General features: G+C 42.7%; 1 protein-coding gene across 2 annotated transcripts in view; it reads left to right on the top strand.

Moving 5' to 3' along the window:
• LOC115045220 (nuclear factor of activated T-cells, cytoplasmic 1-like) overlaps positions 1-23,567 on the top strand; it is a 58,005-nt gene extending 34,438 nt beyond the window's left edge. For both annotated transcript variants that reach the window (XM_029504799.1, XM_029504800.1), the window contains exons 9-10: positions 3,009-3,674; positions 21,648-23,567. In XM_029504799.1, the coding sequence (XP_029360659.1) occupies positions 3,009-3,674; positions 21,648-21,703 (722 nt within the window). In that variant the 3' untranslated portion in view covers positions 21,704-23,567. The remainder of the gene's footprint in view (positions 1-3,008; positions 3,675-21,647) is intronic.
• Positions 23,568-24,455: the final 888 nt, after the last annotated feature.

The following is a 24,455-nucleotide window of genomic DNA, read 5'->3' as shown; positions in this document are numbered from 1 at the left end:
GGGTAGAGGCAGAAACATTTTCTGTGACACATACAGGAAAAGTTAACGAAGCACGCATTGTTCTTCTTTTTTTTTTTTTTTTTTTCTTCTGTAAATATTTGCACAGTCATGTTTTTCCGAAAAAAAAAAAAAAAAGAAAGAAAAAAAGATGTGTCATGTCTACAACATTGGGCTTTGTCAGACTCACCTTGGCCTACAGTCTGCTGGGCGACCAGATTGCACACACAGTAGGACATGGTGCACCAGGTACCTTTGAGTTAATGAACTACCACCTGCTCCACATTAAATGTCACTGTAGATTTATGTAGTCAGAACAGGATGAGTTCAGCATTTCTGCACCGAGACGAGCCCTGGTTTTTCCGCAGTGGAATGACGATGTCATATCTTCGCCAGTGAGCATGGGAAATTAGTATCCTTTTTGTATCACAGGAAATCACTTGCCCGCCGACTACAACTCAAGGGCGCTTCCTCCTGAAGAGAATTAACAAATCTGTATATGCCCTTTGCAATCAAATACACCGAGGAGAGCACAGGTGGAGCTCTATTTCTGTGACATCTCTGTGATTCCTTCACAGGAAGCGACTCCTCAATACACAGATCAGGCTCGATCAGTATAATCTGAGCAGACAGAGGGAGAACAGCCAGAGATACAGAGAAAACCATGTGCACACCATCATCTGTCTGTGGGCCATAACCCACAGGTTGGGAGGAAATAGAAGCCAGCTGAAGCTGGGACATGCCTGGTGAATCTGTTTTCTCTGCTCACATACAAAGTGGAAAGGAGATACCCAGATGGATCAAGCTGGAAGGAGACTTTGGTTTATATCTGTAGCAGAGAGGCGAGGATCTCAGTATAAATGTTTGTAACTTTTGAAGGAAGGTCCAACGTGATTTGATTTCTTATTCTGCCAGTTCTTACGCATGCTCAGAAGGCATAGAGGAACATCGTGTTTACAAGTGGCTTCACTTTAAAGAAATAATCCTCAACTTTCCAGAACCCAATCTCCCTTCTGAAAACAACTGTTCTCTCTCACTGATTTACAAAGTAGAGCTGCAAAGGACAAGCACATCACATACCTTTTGAGATACAGCTGAAATGGAAATCTGTTGTTGGTTGTGGTCGCAGGCTGGAAAATCTTCCTCCATCATATTTGTAAAAACGGTCGCCATCATTCAACCCCTCTAGTTGAATATAAACCATTACTAACCAGAGAGTGACGGCTGAAGATGGCTGTGTTTTGCTCACATCAAACTGACTTACTGAACTTAACTTACTTACTTACTTAACGACTTACATGCGCAATTTAACAGTTTGTACGTTTTTAGGATGACAATTGGACAGTTTCAGCTAACAACATAAATTTGCTGCAACCCAGATGGCAAAGCATCCCCTGAACCGAAGCTAAGCTGTGAAAATGATGAAATTTGGTTGTGACAGTTCCACATGACAACGCTAACCTCACCCTGGTGCCTCCCTGGCGCTGTGCCATCCTTTCACGCTAAAGAGAAAGCAGCGAAGAGGGAGAGCGAATGACAAAAGGAAGCGTCTGTGGATGTGGAACGCACCATGTGACCCAGCTTGTTATTCCCCAGGCTGTGAAGAGGAGGTCCATGCATCATGGGACATGCCTTACGATGCTCCCCCAGACACCGGGCCCGGTCTCTGGGCTCTGACAGCAGACAGGGCTGACGTAAATGTACTCCCTGCTGCATTATCACTGCACCGCAGCTCAGCACCCGAGAGGCTACAGGCGCGGTTAATGTCTTTTCAGATACAGCGCCCACAAAAATAATAACACATTGAAAAACAGCCTGTTTTTCACATGACATATTCAGGTTCCATACATTTCTTTCACAACCATTGCCTTTTTCTGTCAATCGAACATTTAATTGTGCATGAAATCAAGCGACAGACATCGTTGTTTTATATCGACATTTGGATGCCTTTGAATAAATGCCATTTGGAACGAGTTTAGCAAAAAACTCTTAATGGTTGGCATCAAACGCTCACCACACCCATTAACACTTTTTAACAATGTGCAGAAATAGAAACAGTGTGTTCATTGTGACTGAGAAGCTTTTGCTATGCAACTGGGTATCTTAACAGTGCCCTATTAGTTTTGCGCTGGCACAGTCTGAGCATATGTACTTACGTAATCACAACAGTCAGCTTGTTAATGTGCATCCCGCCCCATCCCTTCAATAGACTATAGCTTGTGACTTTTCCAGGCCAAGGCAGAAATTTTCAATTAAAAGAAAACCTCTCCTGTTTTCAGCAATGACCTTTGCCAGTGAACAGGAAGCATGAACTAATCACGAACCGACACAGACCCTCTGTGCTGGATTAGGAATTAGAGGAGAGAAGGCAGGATGATCAAGTGGGGTCACTCTCCTGCATTAGCTGGGGCCGAAAGCTCCTGAAACCACAGGCACAGCTCTATAGCCTCTTAAGGAGCTCAGGCTGCCTAATCAAAATCAAATCATCTCCCTTTTCTTGCCTCCTCTCCCTCCTGCTATCTTTTGGTCCTGAAAGAAACAATTACTCCTAAAGTGTGGAGGAAAACTAGGGGTCCCAGGCTATTCAACCAGCAGCAGCAGCAGGAGCAGGGGCCTAGTGTTTTAAAGTAGTCTTTTATTGGATATCAGAGCAGGAGGACAGTCCAAAGAAAATAGGTCTTATTCATTATTAGAGCCAGCTGTGGCTTTCCACACTGATGACTCATCCATTTTTCTTTCCCCCTATTCTTTTGCTTTTTTTTTCACGGTGCGGTAAAGAGGGGCGGCGGGTGGAAGGCGTGAGGGTTTCTCTGTTAGAGGACTCAGCCAAGTTGACTGTGAGCCCATATCCACTGGTGGTTGTTTGTTTGGATTATGGAGGGCAGTGTGGCCACAATTGTGCCTGCTCACTACTTCGCTCAGCCTTGTTCGTGCACTCATTGCGCCACGTGGATCCCCAGCACGTTTTTTAATATCTCCACCTTTCTTTCTACTTTTTTTTCTTCCCCCAGTGCCAGTAATAAAGACAGAACCCAGTGATGAATATGATTCTCTGGTGACTGCAGGGCTTTCCATGCATTCAAAGCCCTACTACAGCCAGCCCAGACTCACTCCAATCATGCCCGTAACCGATCCTGATGCCTGCCTGGTCGGTGCCTACCCTCCTTGCCCACCTCGTCATGCCTCCATTCCATCATCGTCTCCCAGCTCCAGCCCCACCCTGCATGATCTATCCCCTGTGACATACAGCAAGTGCCTCCCCAGCAGCCCAACCCATGCAGCACCACCGGGCTCAGTGGTGCCCCCCGTTCAGGAGACCTCTGGCCGTCTGAACCTTGCGCACCCAGCCTCGCCAGACCACAACTCTTGCCTAGGGATGCTCCATTCCCAGGGTAGTCCACGCCACCTTAACAGCCCAGGACCCCATGGCTACCACACTATCTATGCCAACAGCAGCCCCTCGTCCTCCCCAGTGTCCCATCCTTCCACTCCCGGTGGGACTGCTGAGAGCCCATTCGTTCAGGCCTACAGCCCCAGTCAGGCTCAGGCAGCAGCCAGCTCAGCCCAGACCGGAGGGAGCCCACCCAGCCTGCTACCTGAGGATGCCAGCCCCCCTTCAATGGCCATCACCGTCAAACAGGAGCCACAGGAACTGGACCAGATGTACTTAGATGATGGTAAGTTACCAGAAACAAGGTGTGCACACATTGATTGCAAGTTTCCACTTAGTGGTTATTGGAATAAAGAGAGACATTTTGTTGTTTGTTTTTTTTTTATTCGTTTTTTTTAGATGAAAGCTTCTCCATATGAGCTCATTATCCATATCAAAAAGAAAATGGCTGTTTACACAGAACATCATATTTATTTAACACGTATTGCTTATCTAGACTCATTCACACATAGACGCACCCTGCTGCACCTCTCAGTATTTCCTGATGAAATTTTGGTAGCAGATTTACGTCAGCCTTGTTTAATTTTAGACCTGGCAATTTATTTGCTTTTGGTGTAACGTGTGTTCGAGCTTATGTTGTCCAAGTGGCTGCTTTACTTTCAAACAGTAAATTGCCTTGATGAGATTTTGAAACAATCTGTCAAAACATCAGAGAGCTGAGGTCAGCCGGGGAGCAGCAGAACAAAAACAGTGGCACACGCGTGGCCGGCCAAACTGTTGATACAACGACTAATGAAGGAAGCAAAACAATGGGTAGGGGCTTCCTGAGCCGAGACATTCCTCCCCCTTCTATCATATTTCTGGGAGGGATGCTGGGACGCAGGAGGTAGAGATTTTGTTTTCCCGTCTTTTCCCCAAAGAGTTGACACCGTGCAGCTGTCGTCATCAGGGGAGACCGTGGGGTCACCGGTCTCCCTCTGGCGATGAAACCAGTCACACCCAAGGGACCATATGGTCGGGTTTACTGCCTCCTGTGTCCATCTCACATTATGTCTCCCGGGTCGGCAACCTGTTATCTGTGTTAGCAGAGGCTCCACTTGTTGTTGTGATATATGTATAAAAATATATACATTTATATAATTCACAGAGCACAGCAATGGCATTGGGCCAGTATGGAATGCTAAAACTCCCCTGCATCCTCATTGAGGTGGGGTAGACAACGCAACATTGAACTCAGGAATAACCTTTCCTGTCCACCTTTTTTTAAGTAAAGTATGTGTTTGTGTGTGCGTGTGTGTGTGTGTCTGCGTGTGTGCTTGTGTTAATGCATGAGTGTGTGCACACTTCACTCAACAGCTCTGGGAGTAGAGGGGTGATAGGCATAAGGGGACCAGGGGAGTTTTGCTGTGGAACTGTAATTGAGTTGAAATGCAGTTGTCAGCATATCTGTCAGGCCTGATGAGTCCCATTAGTCCTCACCTCATAAACACACAATACAAAGACAGGGAGTGTGTCTGTCTGTTATCAGCTCTATAAACTGATTTTCAGCTTTTTCTTTTCCTTTCCTCTTTTTTTTTTTTCTTTTCTTTTCTCTTGTCTTCCGTTCTTGAGTTCACAGAAAAGCCGCTGGAAATCTGATTTCCAAACAACCGGCTTTGATTTGAACTTTCAGAAGTTTAAGTATGCAGACGCTTTAATTTCAGCTTTAATTTAATAAAGTGAAACTGTAGATTTATTTAGCTTTTTACAGAAAGCCTGGCCAGAGGTGCTTTCACACGATACAGCGACTGTATGTGGCAGTGCTAAGGTGAGATTGTGTAACCTTGTTTAGCTACCCCACTACTCCATCCACTGTCACTTTAGCAGGCTTGGTCTTCCTGCAGCGCGGTGGCCTAATGTATTCAGCCAGCGATTACAGCTGCATTAGGGACGCAAAGGAATGTGTATTGATTGACCAAGGACAGGGGAGCAGCCCAATGCTGCCGTTTTGCATCACCTAACGTCTGCACGAGTACCTGTGGTGAGCTCCTGGAGTCCTGCTAAGTGTGTGGTGGAAACAGCATACTGCAAAGGTATCTGCTGCACCCGAGCACGGCCCTATCTCAAACCCCTCAAATGAGCCCTAAGCTAAAATAAATAAGATTGGAAAGCAGCTCACAGGGCGTCCCGCGGCCCGTCCACACTCATTATGGCCGCATGTTAGCAAGCTGAGCGCTCCATTAGAGAGGTAAGACAAGCGGATGACCTCACCACAGCAGCAGTGATTTAACGCCAGCCATGTAGAGTAGCGTTCCTCCCCAGCAATTGGGGGCCGATGATTTGGAGTCTGCGGGAGCACACTTGATCTTCCCCAAGAGTGGAGTGCCTCCCACGCTCAAACGCTGAGGCCTCCGGCTCTCATCAGGCAGAGGAAATGTGTCTCTCTGGCCAGGCCCAGGTTTTACACAGCCCCTGAGAAATCACTCAACTTATCAACGGTGAGCTACTGTACCACAAGGAGGTTGGTTAGTATGCAAGGAGTCTGGGATGTAAAGCCTCCTGACTGCCATACTTAGTCTCCTCTGTAATCTGCTAAACACTTCCCTCCACTGTGATGGAAACTTATTTACCCTAACCCCCAACTCCAAGGCAAGAGGTGATGATTCGGGTTCGGCGAGATTTTATGAGACGGCCCATTTCTACATAAGAGGAGACATTTTCACCTGCCTCGCTCTGCCTTCTCACTCACGTATCCAAAGCAACATCCACATCTTGATTCAGAGGGAGGAAAACAAGAACAGGCAGAAACATCCAACCCTGCTGGAAGACTGCTCGTATTGTTGACTCACCGTCATAATCAACGCGTGGTGGGGCTCAGCATAAAACCAGAGGTTTCAGACATTTCGTACTTGCTCACAGCTCACTATCTGTGCTTTACAAGGCCCATGGTTGTGGGTTAAACGCCATTTGAATGACATCAGCGCACGCAAAAATAGAATTAATGAAAAACGCAGTCTGCAGCATTTACGTTTGCCTTATTGGGCGCGCTAAGCCAAAAAACTAAGAAATGCTGAATGACGGCATGCTTTGTCACAAGTGTGATGAAGCAAGTAGTGATATCATACGTCTTTTCTTGAATAACCACTGGCATAAACACACATGCACTTTCACAGACAGTTTTTGGTAGATGTAGTCAATTCAAATATCACAAACACTTCACTTGGAACTTTATCCCTGCTGCTTATTGGTATTTAGCAGTGGATGTGTCAGTGTGTGTGCTGAGCTGAAGTAGAGTGCTGGCAGGGCAAGGCGTCAGTCCTGTGAGGCTGCTGCCGTGTGTCCTGTCTCATTAGCTGCTGCCGTGATGGGTGATATCATGAAATGCAGCTGAAAGTGGCGTACAGCAAAGGAACTAGCGCTAATCAGAGCACCAGATTTCTACCAGCTGCCTCTCTGGGAAACAGAGGGCCCTTATTCCCCAAAATAAGAAAAACACAGCGTGTGCAGAGTGCCTCCGTCGATTTCTGACATTTGACATATGTGCTCTGATTGCACCGTGTTACAGGGTAGTTTTCCTTGTGATTGTTTCCTCCTCAATTCAAGGCGTGCGCATTTTGAAACTCTCCCAGGGTTGTTTTCTTAAACTGAAAACAGGATTGTTTTTGGTGCTCTGTTCCTTCTTCCCTCCCTCCAGCAACAAAAAAGGCATTCTAGCCTTCTTCAGGATCTCCGTCCACCACCGATGCCTCTGAAGGCAACTCAAGGCTTTCCTCATGGAAACTTTTACACATCCTGGCACATTGCCCAGACCCCAGGACTCCGCAAAACCCCTAATGATGATTGAGAGCGCGTCCGCACCGCGCTGAAAACATGCTGAGTCGCTAACATTGGAGTGTGCCGCAAGGTTGGCTCTGAGATAGGAGGGGGGGGGGGCAGAACTGGGAGAGGATTTAGAGGGAGGGTGGGGGAGATTCATTAAAGCGGAGGTTGAAATGTCTAATGGGACTCACTAAAGAAAAGCTGCCCCTGTATGTTTAGATGGTATGCATTAATGTGTGCGTGTGTCTCTTCTAGTTGATCGGGTCAGCTTGATGTGGAAGGCAGCCTGGGCTCTCACAACACTCCACCTCTGACACTCTGGCCTTTTGGGAGCAGGTCAAGCTCTAGCTCAGAGTGCACACAAAGAAAGGCTGCCTTGTGGTTAAGTGCAATGCCAAGAACATTTTCTCCTTTTAGACGTAGTGATATTGACAGGTACAAGAAAGAGGGTGATGGCTTTTTTATTATTTATGACTACAAAGAGGATGTTTATTTCATTTTATTTATTTATTTTTTTTGTTACTATTGTTGTTATTGCTGCCTCCTCATATTAGGATTCCCGTTTTCCTGGCAACCCTTTATATGGAGAGGTACAAGTAAAAGTGTAAACTTGGTGGAGGAGGTTTACAGTCACAGGAAAAAATTAATCAGCGGCTGCACTTGGTTTGGCCCAAGCCCACCTAAGCTATGGCTCAGCAACTGCACTTTGGGGATCAGCAATGAATTTGATTCAATTTATTCTCAGTAGGATCAAAAAACCATTACTTTTCCTGCACAAATTGAACAGCTGTGACTCCTGGTACCTATTACCTATTATAAGACATCACCAGGTAACGTAGTCAGCTCTGCGGCAAGTACGCAGATCCACTCGGGGTGGTGTATGATATTACTCGATCAGCCGGGTCATTAAATTTCACTAAAAGACATAAACTCTCTATATACCATGATGATGGTATGATGGTCGTAGCTGGATAATGTCGGAAAGGAGTATTGCTAAAACTGGTAGTAAAAAAAAAAAAAAAAAAAAGAAATACAAATCTTTACACTCTGAAGCAGCACACAGTTGAAGTCACTCTTGTAAAGCAAATAACAGTCTCTTTAAACCCATAAGATTATTATAAAGTGTTCATGTTACAGTAGAAGTAGAGTAATGGAACCCAAAGAACACGCTGGTGTCTTCACCACAGAAGAATACCTTTGTAGTTGAGTTGAAGTTCTCTGGATTACCTTCGAACCCTCTGTTTCCTCTTACATCTCTTTTATCTTTGTCCTCTTGGCAGAACATAAGAGCCTTCAGATTCCTGGTTGTGATCTTTCTTTTTTTTTTTTTTTTTCTTTTTTTTTTTCTTTTGTATATCACATAATATGAAACCAACTCAATTATAGACACTATTGTCCAAGATTGCTTGCAGTTTAGCACATAATTGGATCTAAGTGGTTACATATGATAGTGGCAAGGGGGTCACCATATTAGCACTTTGATTTTTAGTGCTTTTTAAAACCGCTGAGAATATTATTAGTTTTTGATAAGTGCAGCAAGATGAATCTGTAAGGATTCAATCCATTCATTACCGCAATATGCTTGCTTTTATATGTGCATGTGTGTGCGTGTGCACCTCAAACCCTGGCAGCGCAGCCAGAGGATCTGGTCTGGTTTCAGTCGCTCTGTCATAATATCCACAGTCACTGAGAAAGAATGCGTCTGCTGAAAAACTGCTGCTAAATTATCTAAACAAATTGGGTTTCTTTTGTGTCTGGGATCTGATACATGTGCACATTTAGATGGGAGACTGTGATTCTGACTCTGAATGGGTTTCATGTTTATTTTGCCCAAATGTCAGAGATGTGTAATGTAGATTTTGCTACTGTATGTCTTGTTTTCTTGCATCGCCCCAAGCTGTGTAAGAAGTGGACACACCATGTGGACTTTTAATGCAAGTCATTTACCTGGCGTCAGCTGCAAAATGGATTTGAGCAAAGTATAGAGTCAAATATGTTAGTGTAAAACCACAAGGTGCAGCAAAGAGTCTATTCATTAAACTATATTCCTGCAGTTCATCGTACGTCATGTATTTCTTATAGTTTCTCCTGACGCAGCCGTTTAGAGCCTCTGTTTATGTGGCTCACATTCTGAGGTCTAGGAAGCGCACGTCGAAAAGCCACTGAGCCACACAGATCACAGCGGGTCAGAACTCAGACATAGCCTGTGGCTTGGCTGAGACCTTCATGTGTATATCTGTGATTGTGGCGCTTCCACCTTGTGCCAGACTCTCTCATTAGCTAATCACAATATGACGAATGCCAGTGCAGTCGGCGGCTCTGATAGGATGAGCGGTGAGTGAGTCTCCTCCCCCCGAGTGAAGCTGCGGGAATTGTAATCTTTGCTTTGGAGAAGGTTGCATTCTTATCTCTTCAGTCTCTGGCTCGGTTCCTCTCATTTTAAAGGTCAATTTGCAATGGTCATGGCATTCGATGTTCATATGGTTGCAAAAGCTTTTGCGGCAAGTGCAGTCCTCTTTTCAGAGGTTGTGATTGGATGGTGGTTACTGTGTTGGTTCGTTTCTCATCTAAAGAACATAGTGTAATTTCCACAAATATTGCATCACTCCTGCACTTACCATGAAACACTGCTCCTCTGTGGAGATAAGCGATCTTGCTGCAAACACCGCAACTGCTGCGCAGTCACACAAACCATAAATTTGCTTTGAATCTTGGATGTTTCCTGCTGGCATTAAAAATATGAGCACATGGAAAACTCATGGAGCACAGACGCACACTAAACACCAAACAAGCACAACTGATTTTCTGAAAACATACAAATTTCTTTGTCGACTGTCTAGAGGGATGAGCTCCAGGACAGCAGCCTTGGAGCGCATGGGGTCTTGCTTAAGAACACTTAGGTCCAGCCACAGACAGTTGAACGTGGTTCACAGATTCATCGTTTCATTTGAACATTATAACCACACTCAGATGCTTGTCCCTTCCGGTTGTTGGTATTTAGGGGATGTAAATACCTGCGGCATCAGTAAACAGGACTAGGCCTCTGTCCCAGACCACTTAATAACAGCTCGCCATCTGAAATTTGTTAGCTCAGTGAAATAGTATCCTGTAGCGACGGATGTCAACAGAGAAGTCTGATCCAGCCGGGAGGGCTGGGGAAAGCCGCTGGGTTTTGCAGCTCTTGGCAGAGTTGTTCATCTCCTCAGTGCAGAGGTACCTCAGAAAGAAGAGTGCGGAAGAGATAATCATAAAGAGAAAACAAAGAGGAGGTGGGGGCACCAAGCCGAAGTACACAGAGAGAGTGAAAGAAAGATTTGAAAGAGTTAGAGTCCCGACGGCGTCCGTCACTGGACTGTAAACCATACGCACATGTGCCCTGTTTTAGTCTTATAGTCCATTGACAAATCATTCTAAACACTGACAGGTTCACATAAAATGCAACTGTCAAAATAATCCATCTGCCTCAAAAGGTCATATATTCTGCCATTCCTACTCCACTTTGTTCCTCATTAAAGCATATTTTTATGAACTTAAAAAGGGGGACAGGGTATAAGTCATGAGAAGTTACTTCAGAGTTTTGAGATTTCGGGGTCAGAAGATTCTCATTGTGTCCTCACATCCAGGAATATTCAGCGAGCATGAGAAGAAGCAGGTCAGCCATAGAAATAAAGGAGACAGACAGACCAGGAGAAAGAGGGGAAAATGTGAGGTGGAAGAAAGTAGCATGCAATCTTGGTGATTTTCCCTGGCAGCTTCTCCCATTGCCCCTGTACACACACATATGCACTCACACGATTACGCGCATACACACACGCACACAAACACACTCCTTTTGACAAGCTGTTAAAATCCAAACACCGAACGTCGGAGGAGGATAAATACTACTGAAGTTAAAGATCACGTTTTCATTCTCTCCCACCAGTAGCCGCCTGCAGTGCAGAGACTTACCACGCAGTGGGTGAATGGGTTTACTTCAGGGGTGGGAATGATCATAACCACTGAACTGTAAGTGTCCTACTCTTGACATGTGACCCACTGTAGTTATATGATTCAACGGGCCCCCTGACTCTCTCCATCGTCCCCAGCTGAGCTCAGTTCCTCTCAAAACAACATGCCAACAAACAGAGAAATCCTCTCACACTTGGTCCGCCCTTTTTTACAGTGGGAGGAACGGTGGGGGATGAAATGATGAGAGTCAGTAGTGCAACACAGACAGGGCCTGTTACCTGTTGCCTGTTTATTTTCTTGTTTAGCCCTGAAATAACGTGACAAGTTCTTTAAATAAAGATCATTTGAGATTCCTACCATCCTGCCTTAATAACTATTTTAAAGTTGACAGCACATAAATAAATATTTAAGAGTTTATATAAAATACTTACTTTATGTATTTGTCCACAACTGAACTCCTCCAATGACGCACATAAAGATTCAAAGTATAATATAATTGAAATAGTAACCTTCAGTCGCCATGTTATACATTTATGAGATTATGTATATTTCTAACATAATTATGATAATATGCAAAGCATTTATTGATTAAATCCGACACTCTTAAATATTATATCTTCTATTTATATATAATATATATATAATCTGTACAATCTATGTAATGTATATATATATATATATATAGATAGATAGATAGAATTTACTCAGCAAAAATTTATATTTAATTAATATTTTAATATGAGAAAGTAATATTGAAAATAAATAAATAAATCCATCTTAATGAAAGACGTCAGTAAATCTGCTCACAAGTACGTTATACTATACTGTAACCCATTCCGTATAATATGCTTTAGGGATGAGCTAGTAAAAAAGAGGCTTTACTGAATTTGGTTCACATGATTGACTTGCACATCCTCAAAAAGTTTTTGTAAATAGTTAAAGCTTGAATATAATCATTAATGATATAAGTGGTACATTTTTTTCAGCTCCTGATAGCGACAGCTTACTTTTTTTTTTTTTTTCGTTAGTTGAATCCATCCAAACAAAGGAGGGTCAAGTAGAAAGGAAGGCCATTCTTAATGCTTCTGTTACAAATCAGAGATGTCAAGTCGAAGTAGTAAAGCTTGGCTCCTAAATACTGCATGAATGAAAATGCCACGTACGGTTTAATGAAATCAGCTAGATTTACTGCACGATTGAGTGAGAAAGCAGGCTCTGTTAAACACATACAACCGCCCCATAAGCTCCGGCAACTTTTACATCTGAAAGAACCGTAAGCGATTGGGAATGTGGTGTGATGTGCTGTAATTTGCAGGTGACAGAAAATGCCTCTGTCTCTGTTTTCACCTCTAACTCTGATAAAGTTTTCTCTTCTCATGGATGAAGTTTTTCTATGAAAATCGAATCGAGGTAGTTGGAAACGAGCGGAATATTTGCCAGGATGGCCTCCAGACTAGCCTGTGTAAGTCCACGATGTGCCCTGAGGCGACCTCTTCCACTGTGTCTTTGAATTCCCGCAGGCACTGACAATTTGAAGTTGTAGGGCAGCTCTCTCTCTCTCGCTCTCTCTTTCTCCGTCAAGGGCAGCAGACAAACAAAGTGCTGATGTGCTCACTCCAGCACAGAGTCAGGTCACCAGAGCCCAGCAGGGATATTGAGGAGGAAGAGGCCATGTTCTTATGTGCAGCTTTTTAGGATTTAGTTACCTTCAGTGTACTATCCACAGGCCTTTCTGTGACGAAAGCTGCAAAAACTCTCTGTTGGGCTAGATCACTGGAAATGAAACTTTCGCGAGTCTGCTTTCTGAACCTGTAAAACAACTTATAAGAGACTAGGACTGCCAGCAGTGAAGTGTGTGCTGTACTTCTGACACTACAGAAAAAAAGGAGCTCCTTGAAGCCGCGGCAGGGTCCCCCAGAGGCCCCGACCAAACTGAGCAAATTTAGTTTGAATAGAGAACAATCATGTGAGCAAATGTTCAGCTTTTGTATCCCTGCAGCACAAAGCTCTTTGCTAGCAGGGACCTAAACTGGTGTTTTTTTTTTTTTTCACGGATGGCAAAACAGGCAGGTTAACCAAAGGCCATGATGTGCTGACACACACAAGCAGACACGCACACTAAAAAACAGGAAGGAGCCTCTCTGAGCCATCTATCTGTGATGGATAGTTAACAGTAAAGCTTGCACTGATCTAAGCCTTTTTGGACTCAGAGAACATAGTTTCTCTATATAAAAGTAAAAGAAAACAATTCTGAAATCCCACATTACGACTGACAGTCAACAGGTGATTTAAGAAGCACAATACAAATGCAGTTATAAATCGTATTATGTGCAGGTGCACAGCCAACTTCTCGCTCAGACGGCTGCAGCCCAATGAAGTATGATTGTTTCAATATGATCTTTTTTTTTTTTTTTTTTCATCACCATGTGCCATTTTGAAAAGCGGTGAAATCTTGGGCCTGTCTGCATCGGCCTCAGCAGGAGCATACGTTTCTAATTCTGAATCAATCACAACGAGTTTATCAGATGGCTGAGTTATTTTACCATAAACCCACCAGTAATGAGCCGTGCAAAAGGTTTTAATCTGTCTCCTTTCATATCGCCATCACAAAGATGTGTGTGTTTGACTGAGTTTGGTGAATTTTCAGGCGGCGATGTTTTGGTCACGCAGTCACGCTTCGCAGGATGTGTGAGACTGAGCTTTTGATTTCTCACAGTTTTTAGTCATCTATACACACTTTGTGTCAGAAGCTCTTTAGCTTATTGCTTTAATGTTTGCTTTTGATAAACACCCTGATTGTCGAGTTCTGTTGTGGTATTTTCCACTGCAGCTAAATAAATACTTTGCAGCTCAATGCAATCAAACAGAACTGTGTAATCAAAATAACTGAAAGCTCTGTTGTGGTGCTGCATTCAACAGTTTGACACTGTTTGCCATTTAAGTGTGGGCAGAATCTACTTTTTTTTTTTTTTTTTTTTGACATTATGTGCTTGTGTGCAAGTGCATCAATTTCAGTCAGTGTACAAGAGCAGTATTTTCCAACCTGTGTGTCAAACAGCGAAAGGGTGCCAATATAAGTCTGAAAGGGTCACGAGAAGTGCATATAAATGTATTTTTATTTATTAAATTAGATTTTCTTTGTAGCGACTGTATTAAAGTCGTTGACATGACATTTTGCCAGTTTGAGATGACATAGCATTATGTGAACAAATTCCCATGATTGGAAGTTTTCAGGTGTGTGAAATTAAGCTTCATAAAAAAAGTGTTTTACAAGCTTAAAAACACTTCCTTTTTTTTTTTTTTTTTTATGAGATTGTTTCACATTTATTTTTATTGCAGCTTAGCATGCAGTATCCAAAATGCATTTGCACCACAAGAAAATGTTTTAGATTGGTGCACTCACGAAAGAGGCTTTTGTCTAAACGCGAGCAATTTCGAGTATAATTTATTTTCCTTTCCCCCATTTTAAACACAGAGTAGGCTGTATATACAAAAGACTGCTACATCCTTGTTATCATTTATAATGTGGCCTGGACAAACTGGGCAACGATTTCAGATAAGTCAGGGATGAGGGCAATGGAGAGCAGCTCCAACCATGTAAACACCTCCCCCTCATCCTCCCTGGACACCGACCTCGAGTGAGCACGCCCGTGGCCTCCTGGGCCTGGGAGGAAATGAGAGGAGGAGGAGGAGGAGAGGGAAGTGGCCGGCTCACAAAGACAGACAGAGTGAAGTGAGATAGGGAGAGGCACGGCACACCAAAGATCAAAGACAGGGGTTACACACGGCTGTCGCCAAAATAAACACGTCAGCGGCGGAGCTTTTAGTAAAAGTTGTTGTCTTTAGATTTCTAATTTGGGATGATGCTGATTTCTCGCTCTCAAAGCCGGCGCGCTGCATTTTTAGTTCATTGTTAATCTGGACTTGGTGGACACCTGAACTCTCCTGGGCCAGGTCATTTGGCTTGGTAACATGTCAGGTTCATCTGAAGAGTGAGCCCCATGAGATTCTTACAGGTGGAGATTAGAGCCCAGATCCACTTTGTCTCTCCGCGTGAGGCTCCGAGAGTATGTCATCATTATTTCTCAAGGCTGCCACAGCTCTCTTATCCAACCAAGCAAGGAGTCCTTGTCTAAAAACAGCAGCAGACGTATTGATTTGAAATCTCTTCAGTGACATCAGAGCTCTCAGTGTTTACACTCCACACCTTATTTCTTTTGTCTTTCGTCTCCAGACGAGGGATCATATCGCTCCTATTGTGGGCATCCCTGCCGTGCCTCCTCGACTTGAAAACTCTGCTGATGTTTTACAAACGCACAGCATTTCCTATTGCTCTAATCAGTTCAACTGTCCCACCGCTCCTCTTCATCAAGGATTTATCTATAGTCTCAATGCCGCACTGTTACAAAGTTACAATTTGGAATTGGTTATCAGGATTGTGATGTTAAAAGACACCTCATATAGATGCTTACAAATAACTACTGTAATCGCAAAGAACTGTCTTTTACTGCTTTTACCTTGTCATAATTCATTTTCGACATAATTATCATTCTTCATGGGAAACGATGCCAAAGTTTGCAGTATATATATATATATATATATATATATATATATATATTAGCCAAGAGCAAAAAAGTCCATAAATAACTCACTGCTGCTACTATAGCTTACTTACTGTGAAATCAGAGCAGCAGAGGTTTAGGTGAGCACATAAACATTTTTATCTGCTTCTCTCCTCTGGATTTTGGAAACGGGACACTACAAAGATTGTGAGGGAGTAAATCAAACTGAAGACTAAGATGGTGAAAATCTAAGGGAAAAAAAAAAAAAAAAGTCAGGGGTTGACAGTGGAAACGTGAATCCTTTCTCACTGGCTTTTTGTCACATCATAAGCTCATTTTACCAGTCACCGCTGGTCTGAGTGGCGTGAGGATGTGAAGCACATAGTGTCTAGTCATCACTGCTGCGGGACAGTTGTAAAACCTTTGCTCTGAGTGTAAACTCAGATTTGTTTAAAACCCAGCTCTGTCTGCAGCCCTCTCCCTCTCTGTTCTACTTCATCCCCTCTGTCAGCTGTGGAGACTCAGTATTTCCACATGGGAAGGGCCTGGGCTTCACACTTCAGGCTGGCTGGTGGGATGAAAAATGCTGTCTGTACATATCATCACATCATTAGGCCCAAAGGGATCCCTGCGATGGATTAGAAGCTGTCTACCTGCAAGGCTCGGAGAAATTTATGAAGCACTTTATCATGATGAAGCATTAGTGGAACGCTTTCTCTCACTCCATTTGAGTTTATCTGTTGGAATAATGATTATGCCTCCCTCTCTTTTTGGTCACTCTCTCTCCTGGGTTATTTACATGTGCGTTCTGACCTTTAACCCCCCCCGCCAGTTTGTGATGCTGCCGGTTACCAGCAAATGATAAGTGACGTTGCCCGAATCACTCCATCCAGCCATGTGTGGGAGGCAGCAAATTGTCCATTAAGTGTTTCTGCTGAGGCTGAGAGAAGATTTGATATAGCGGGGAAACAAAAGTAATATGTAGCAGGAAATTCAATTGTCTCTCTCCGGCAAGTTTGAGCTTTAGTTTGGCTTCCCCACCAAATCAATTTCACATGAAAGTTCAGATGAGGTTTAACTTGGAGTCAGTCTTGCAGCCTTTTTACTCTCCCTGAGCTTCAGACTTGATGCCAGTGTTTATCTGTGTTTATATGAAAGAGCTTCTATGACTCAGACCTACTTCCTTACATGCTGGTTGGAGTCTGAGAACCACAATCGAAGGAAGCTACCTCCTCTTTCTCACAAACCTGATTGTGCCACTACAGGAGTTGCGAGTAGGAAGAGGAAACACCCCTTTGCTACAGTGTCAAGGTCAATGACCCGAACACAGCTGCAGTTTATTCATGTAGTGAAAGTGAGAGAAGTTCAGGAAGGTGCCCTTCTCTTTCTTTAGTATCAAGAGACAGCAAGTGAGAACTGGAGACGTTGGCAGGAAGCCCCTGTTACAACCTTCAGTTCAGAGGTCGAGTCTTGGGTAGTCAACTGAGGGAAGCCAGTGGAAGGTGAAGTCAAGCTCTGCCAGGTATTCGCCAAGCAGTGACGGATTAGGCAGACGGGGATCATGTTACAATGACAGGAACCTCTGGGTAGCTCTCAGGCCTCCAGGCTCAGTGTCTCACCAGACCACAGGGCCTCCTCTGCTCTCTGAGAAAGCCCGGCTGTTATCGAACCCCAATGCACAGTGCTCTCCACTAACAATACTAACTGAATCCCCAGTGCAGGTCAGGTTTACGCTCTACTCTCAAAGTAACCAAAATGGAGTCGTAATGCTCTCTCCGGCTTTCATTTAGGTGTTTTTAAAACTCGGTCTCATGAAACTCAGTGTCTGTGCAGAAAGCAGTTCAGTCTTCTTCCAGTATTCTGTCATGCATTGTGAATTGTTGTCCACTTTTTTGAGCTGATGTACTCACTGACTCGCTTTCACCATTTCGCCAAGCATATATAAGTTGCATTATAGTTAAATTGCAAAAGTAAAAACAAATTTATCTGATCACTAACTCATGAGGACAAATAGCCCCTCTACTGCTAACATAAGCACGTTGTCAGGCTGAATTATGTGGTGGCGTAAATACTGGTCATGAGTCTGATGATCAGGCTCTTATCTGTGTTTTTGTTGATAAGCCGAGAGGCAGCTAGACTTTTGGAGGTCTCACTCTCCTTTCAATAAAGCATTACAGACTAATTACAGTACATTAAATCTCATAAACAAAGGTCACAGCTGAGAGTTGGTGGAGACCAAAAATCAAGTTAAAAGTCATTCCTTTCCTCAGGCAGATTAAAAGATAATGATAATACTGCTGTGTGGCAGTTTTGTTTCCACTGACATCAAAGTATAAAAAATAAGAGCTGGAGCGTTTTCGGTAATGTATTACAGCAAAATTGAGACTGAGCAGGATGTCTTCTTATACAATTGACCGCTCTGCCCTGTTTTGGTACCTTCAAACCAACAAGTCCTCAGACCTAAACAACCACCAACCTACACTTACACGGCTCTTTGTGCTGTTGTTTTAAAGCAGTGTAATTTTTGTTATAGACGTGGTGTTGCCGTTAGACAACTTGCAACGCAACCAGCCCGTCGCTAATCTCTATGTATTACGTTACGTGCATTGTTCATGCATGTGCTTCACTGACTCCGTGCACACTGGAGGGACTTTAATGCCCGTTCTAACAAGCAGAAATCATTTTCCATCCCAGTTGATTCAGACAGATTATTTTACCAACAGAGGTCAACAGTCATTCAGCCAGCAGTCACGCCCGATGGAGACTGAGGTTTAGATATAAGCCACTGCAAAAATACACTGCCAGGTCCTCACAAAGGGACTGAATTGTGCATTGAACTTGGCATCACAGTAAAGCACAGTCATAGTTTTGTGTCACTCTCACACCTGACTGCCTGAAATAGATCTCCCTGCCGAGCAGCCCTAAGTATAAGTCCTGACAGGTTCGGACTGTGGTTTACTGATTACACTGACACTACAGCTAATGAAGGATGTCACTCCGTTTGACTCGGGCTAGGGAGCCACATTTTTTTTATTAGTTTTTTTTTTTTTTTTTTTTTTTTTGGCAGGGGAATATTTGCAGCTCAGTTTTCCGCTGTTTTTGTTTATTCATGAGAGGGTACCCTCCCAGTAACAGCTTTTCCATTATTAATCTGTGAAACTAAAAAAGAAAAGGAAAAAAAAAAAAAGTTTCCAATATCATTGAGAAGGATGCCAGGGTGCTGAGAGTTAATTTATCTGACAATAAATCTAAATATTGTGTAGCATAACTGGCATTCTTTTTTACAGTGCTAAATAGAGATCATGGAAAATAACCCCCCGACAGGTTTTCTAAATTTGCTTTACAAAGCCCAGTTTGCAGAGGAGATCTTGTACTTATACCCCTGTCTATCCACATTTTGTGAGACAGTTGAGTCTTCAGAGCCAAATTCCTCTCTGAACAAAATGTTCCCCAGAATGTCAGACTGCCTTCACTCGTTCTTCATGTTTGTGGTTATCTAGTCATCTTTGTGGAAGGTGAGATGGATTCAAAACAGTTGTCATTTGGAGGAGTTTTATTTAAAAAGAATGAAAAACAGATCACTATGATTTTTGACCAAAAAAGAATTGAAAAAAAAAATAATAATAATAATAATTCTAATAAGGAAACGTTTTTAATGATAATAAATTATTTGATGGGATGTTGTATACCGTGTGTACAAAGGTAATTCAATTAGTCACAGTCATTACCTGTATGTGAGCGTGTTTGTCTGCTCTTCAGGTTCTGTGAATTTTTTTCATTTCCCATAAGTTGCTGCGTCTAAATAGTGGCAAAAGCAACTCCATTAAACAGCTATAAATAGCTTCTTGGTGTTGTCATGCGGTATAACAGTTGGCCACATCCTCTTCTGAGATTCTCACTTTGCCAAAGATGAAAACACAGAGGCCAGTGTCTCACCTTTCTTTTCTTCATCGCTGGTTGCTTAAAAATGGAACATTGTCAAACATGGTCATGGAAAATATTATTTGATAAAGCAAAATAACAGCAGTTAACCTGTGGGTGGAGGAGACGTCATCATTTTTCTCTTTTTGACTGAAATGAAGAAAGGAAGCAAGTGCTTTCCCTTTGAGACCAAGAAATGGTGCATGTGCTGGGTTTTCCCTTCCCCTGCAGGAGTTGTTTTTTCACCCCAGCTAACCGAAATGATCAGCGACATTAAAGTTTGATCATTTAATTGTTGCATGTGCTCACACTTCCTTTATGCCCTGTGATGGCAGAGCTAAAAATAACCTCAGCATGTAAATGCCTGTTTAGCCTAGGGCAGAATTGAGTTGAAAACAGCCAGCAGTGTTGGCACAGGTTGTAATTTTCCAAAGGGAGTTCCTCCTGTTGAAGGAGGTAAGTCCCAGCAAACCTGTTTGTGTGTGTGTGTGTGGTGGGGGGGGGGGGTATATAGAAAGCAGGGCATGCTATTATAGGTGGGTGGCCTACTTCCGCAATCTGCACAAAAATGCAATGTGTTTACGTTTGTACAGGCTCGTTTGCTTTCATTTGTTGCAATTACTGTAGCTATAGGTGTGGAGCTTTCAGTGTAGCTGGCATCAGGGCCGTTGTTCTACGTGAAAAAGAGTTCAGATTGCATCAACCACGCATTTTAAATAAGACATTGTACACGTGAACTTTTACAGACTTGAACGGGTTGGGTATTCGAAACAACTTTGTTTTATTGAAATGTTGTTTTCACCCTCGTTGGTGCTGATGATTCTCCGCTCACATCTCTATAGTGATAACAAACTGTTTGCCCGCTTTGAATATCAGAGTGGGTGGACTTCCTGTCTTGACTCTTTGCTGCGAATGGTGGTTTCACCAGACTCTCTCTCTCTCTCTCTGCCCCAGTCCTCTTATCATGGCAGGCTCTATAACTGAAGAGCTTCTTGTTTGCGTTAAGCCGCGGGGCTCAGGGTCCTCGCCATCTCTACAGTCACTTCCCTCTGTTTTGCCAAAGAACACAGAGCAGATAAAGGCAGGGGACTGAGCTGTGTCTGTCTGACTGTGGGAAAGGCGCGGGCACAGGAACTAGTGCAGGAAAGACAAGACCATGACTTAAAAACACAGATGGGTGTATGAAGCCGATATGAGTATTGAAGACTGGTAATGGCATTGATATGTTTGGATTGTGACCACCGATGCCCAGTATTTCTCAGCTTGACCATATCTCTGTATTGAGTGGAGTTCTGCCACTTGGGGCGTTATTTTCCACAGGTTTGAAAAGTTACAGCATTCAAAGCATTCTCACTTTTGCAATTTTTCAAAACCTGGTCCCCAGTAATTTCATTTCCCACAGTTACACAGAAATATGCAACACGCAAGCACAAATGCAGAGGAATGAAATCAGCCACAAGTGCCACAAGAAATGGTACACTTTAAAACACCCTTTTTGATCCTGGCTCCAAAAGTAAAATGCTCAGTTTCGCAGCAGAGATAGACATGTTTACAGAGTGATACAAAAACAATTCCAATTTCGATAGGCAATCTCCTCCTTTATGACAACGGCACAGGGGGTACATTTTTCATACCGTGTGAGGGTATGGCCACTTTGAGTGACAGGTGGATGAGGGTTGAACCGGCAATTAGCACCACAGCCGTCGCCTCTTTGCCCTTTTCGGTTCAGCCGTGCGCTCAGACATGGCAAAGATGGTGATTGTGAAGCAGCCCACGCTAGATTTCAGGGTTTTATTATAAAAAGCCAAAAAAAATGGGACAGAATGGGAGTCGACTCATTTGATTCTTATTCCTATAAAGTTGGAGGAAGGTGTATTCCTAGCTTTAGTTCTTAGCATGTATCTTGCCACCAAAATGCATCCAACACATGGCGCCTCGGTGTGAAAAACCAAAAAGTGATTTAATGTGTTGTGTTATGATTCAGCGTGGCTGACTGACGCTGATCTGCCACTTCTCTTTTCTCTCCACAGTTAATGAGATTATCAGGAACGACCTCTCCAGCATAACCGTGCATACTCATGCATAAATGTCCTGTTCCGTCACGCACCCAAACAGCGACATTGTCAGCATAAAGAAGACCAACCCGCCCCTCCCCCCACTCCCCCCGTGAGAGATCCAGATAATGAAGAATGCATTTTTGACCAGGATCTCCCACCGAACCATCGTCCCCATCGGCTCCTCCTTAACTCAATGACTTGCTGTAGATTCACATTGACAATCACTGGCAAGCTCCATTTCATTCAACAGATGAATGTTATATTTACACAAAAGGGAAGTGATATCAGGGGCAAAGTATATGACTACACTTGCCTTAATAATTTGCAGCAGATGTTCTTTAGGGGACCAAACAGCTCAATGAGACTGAATTAATCTTCTTTGGTTGACAAATGACAATCTTCAGTCCGATCTGTATGTTAATGCATGGACAAACTAATGGGACAGTTAAGTGTCATGCTTCACCACTTTGGTTCATTTGTCTGTGCGGTCAGTGCGCAACAACTGAACCGGTGCCTTACAACAGTGATATTGACAGCAAACAGCAGCAGCAGCAGCAGCAGACACACAAATGCAAGTGGTTGGTGGTAACCCAAAGTGGAAGTTTTTATATGACATTTTTTGTATCATTTCAATGATTTGTTTACAGGGAAAAACAGAATAAAAGGTTAGAAAATGTGTAAGGAGTATGTGAATTGTAGAATTGTATTTTCTTTCCTGCTTCCTTGTATCCCATTGTTCATTTATACTGAATGTTACTGTATGATATTCTTTTGTATAAACATGTATTTGAAAGTATGTATGCCTTATACTTTTATCCTGCTACTTGCTATTTCCTTTGTTCCCTTTCTCCATTCCTCCTCCCCCGTTATGATTTGTACCATTTCTAATACCCTTCATTATGCTTTTCACCTTGGTGCCTAATTTTTTAATCATCCCGTCTTGATCTTCCAGTCCTCCACCCAGATCACGACATAGTGACGCACAGACAATCAGAGAAATATATAATACATATCCTATGGCAGCAGTCCCTGGCTGCCGGGGCTTTTCCTGGCAGGTAGTAGAGTTTTAATCCCCCCCATGCTATAAGATAGTTGAACAATGGTATGCTTACCTGCTGAATTTAAATGAGAATACTCCGGGACAATATTATATATACTTGTCTTTAACTTCTTGCACTGCAGGTGTCCGTGTAAATAGGTGCAGGGATAATTTACTTATGCCACAAGCTCAGTTGTATTTGTCATCTGGGCGATTCCACTGAGGAGTTGGAAGGACTGTTATTTACTGCTGGCAATAATTGATCTGATTTAACCAAAGGATTTTCTCTTTGGTGAAATTATTGTCCAAGTTTCCTCTTTCTCTCAGAAACTTTAGCGTAGAATGCCCCCCCCCCCCCCACACACACACACACACACACACGCACACACAACAGAAAGAAAAACATTATGCACTTTACCATAGAAACAGAGCAGGTTTTCTTGCCTCCAGACCAAATATTGTAGATTGATTTCCACATCTCATGTCATAAATGGACCTGCTTCGACTCTTCTTTCACACAGCTGCAGTCTTTTCCATATTATTGTCTTGTGGAGCATGCACACAGTAGCAATGCTGGGGATCATTAGCTGGCAGCAGCTTTCCATATAGCTTCCTAATACATTTTTGGACATATATTATATTAGCATGAATAAACTGTATGAATAAGGTTTCTATTTTGTGCCTTACTCTCTTTCTTGGCTACAAGATCATTGCGACTCATTGCAACAGTTTTCCTGTGTAGGCACAAGGTGGAACATATTTCTCCTTAACATGAGATATTTATGAAAAATTAATTGTGTTTTAAAGTTTAAGCATTTAAATGTGTTCTCAGCAATTAATTAATAAATGACATAATGGTGACCATACCTAGTATTTGATTATTTTTGTGTTTACATTTACATTTACAATCATGTAGTCTGCTTTTCTAATTCATTTATTTGTTTTTAGGCAAAATGTAGCTTTAAATAATTTAAACCTACTTTTTTACATTTAGTTCATTGTGTATCACAAATATGTCACAAACTATTTGATTATTCAGTGGCTATTGAAGTGCTATCCAAAATAATTACTTTCCTTTTTCAAACTAATTTGTTCACAAAGTCACTAAATAACTTAAACCAATAGTTGTTTTTTTTTAATCAAGAAAGGAATATTAAATATTGAAATAAATAATGTATTCTCTCTCTTTTTTCTTCTTTGTTCTCCAAGTTCATGCTGAAAGAATTCTTTGACAATTACATACATGGCCCATATGGCATTGTTTTATTTTAAGGCTTTTGCTCTGCGATTTTTGTGTTTTATATCGTTTGACCTTCATAAACCTCAGACTGTTCCATCCTGTACCTATATGCCTCATAAAACCTAAAATGGAGAGACAGTTGGACAGTAAGAGGTGCAAAAAAAGAAAGTGCTTCTTAGCATTCCTCTTAAAATGTTATTAAACAGAAATTTTAAAGATTTTTGGATTTTTGAGGCTTTATAATTGATTTGTGTGATTTTTACACATTCTTATTTTTTTTTTTTTTAAAGGCCACTTAATAAATCGTCCAATTGATGGTATTTACTTTATCCTCTAATTTTATATGGAACCGCAATGCCATCTCCCCTGATCTGTACCTCAGCAGGACCTGAAACGGATAGCTGGTGATAAGCCAAGTAGAAGCCTGTGTATTTTCCGGTGAGTATTGGCAGTGGTGGGTAGTTGAGGCATACAGCTCTTCGCCATGGGAGATGTGCTACGC

Source organism: Echeneis naucrates, chromosome 6 (assembly GCF_900963305.1).
Source record: "Echeneis naucrates chromosome 6, fEcheNa1.1, whole genome shotgun sequence".
Classification (NCBI taxonomy): domain Eukaryota; kingdom Metazoa; phylum Chordata; class Actinopteri; order Carangiformes; family Echeneidae; genus Echeneis; species Echeneis naucrates.
The sequence above is the reverse complement of the archived record's forward strand: the minus strand, read 5'-3'. Positions and strand labels throughout refer to the sequence as shown.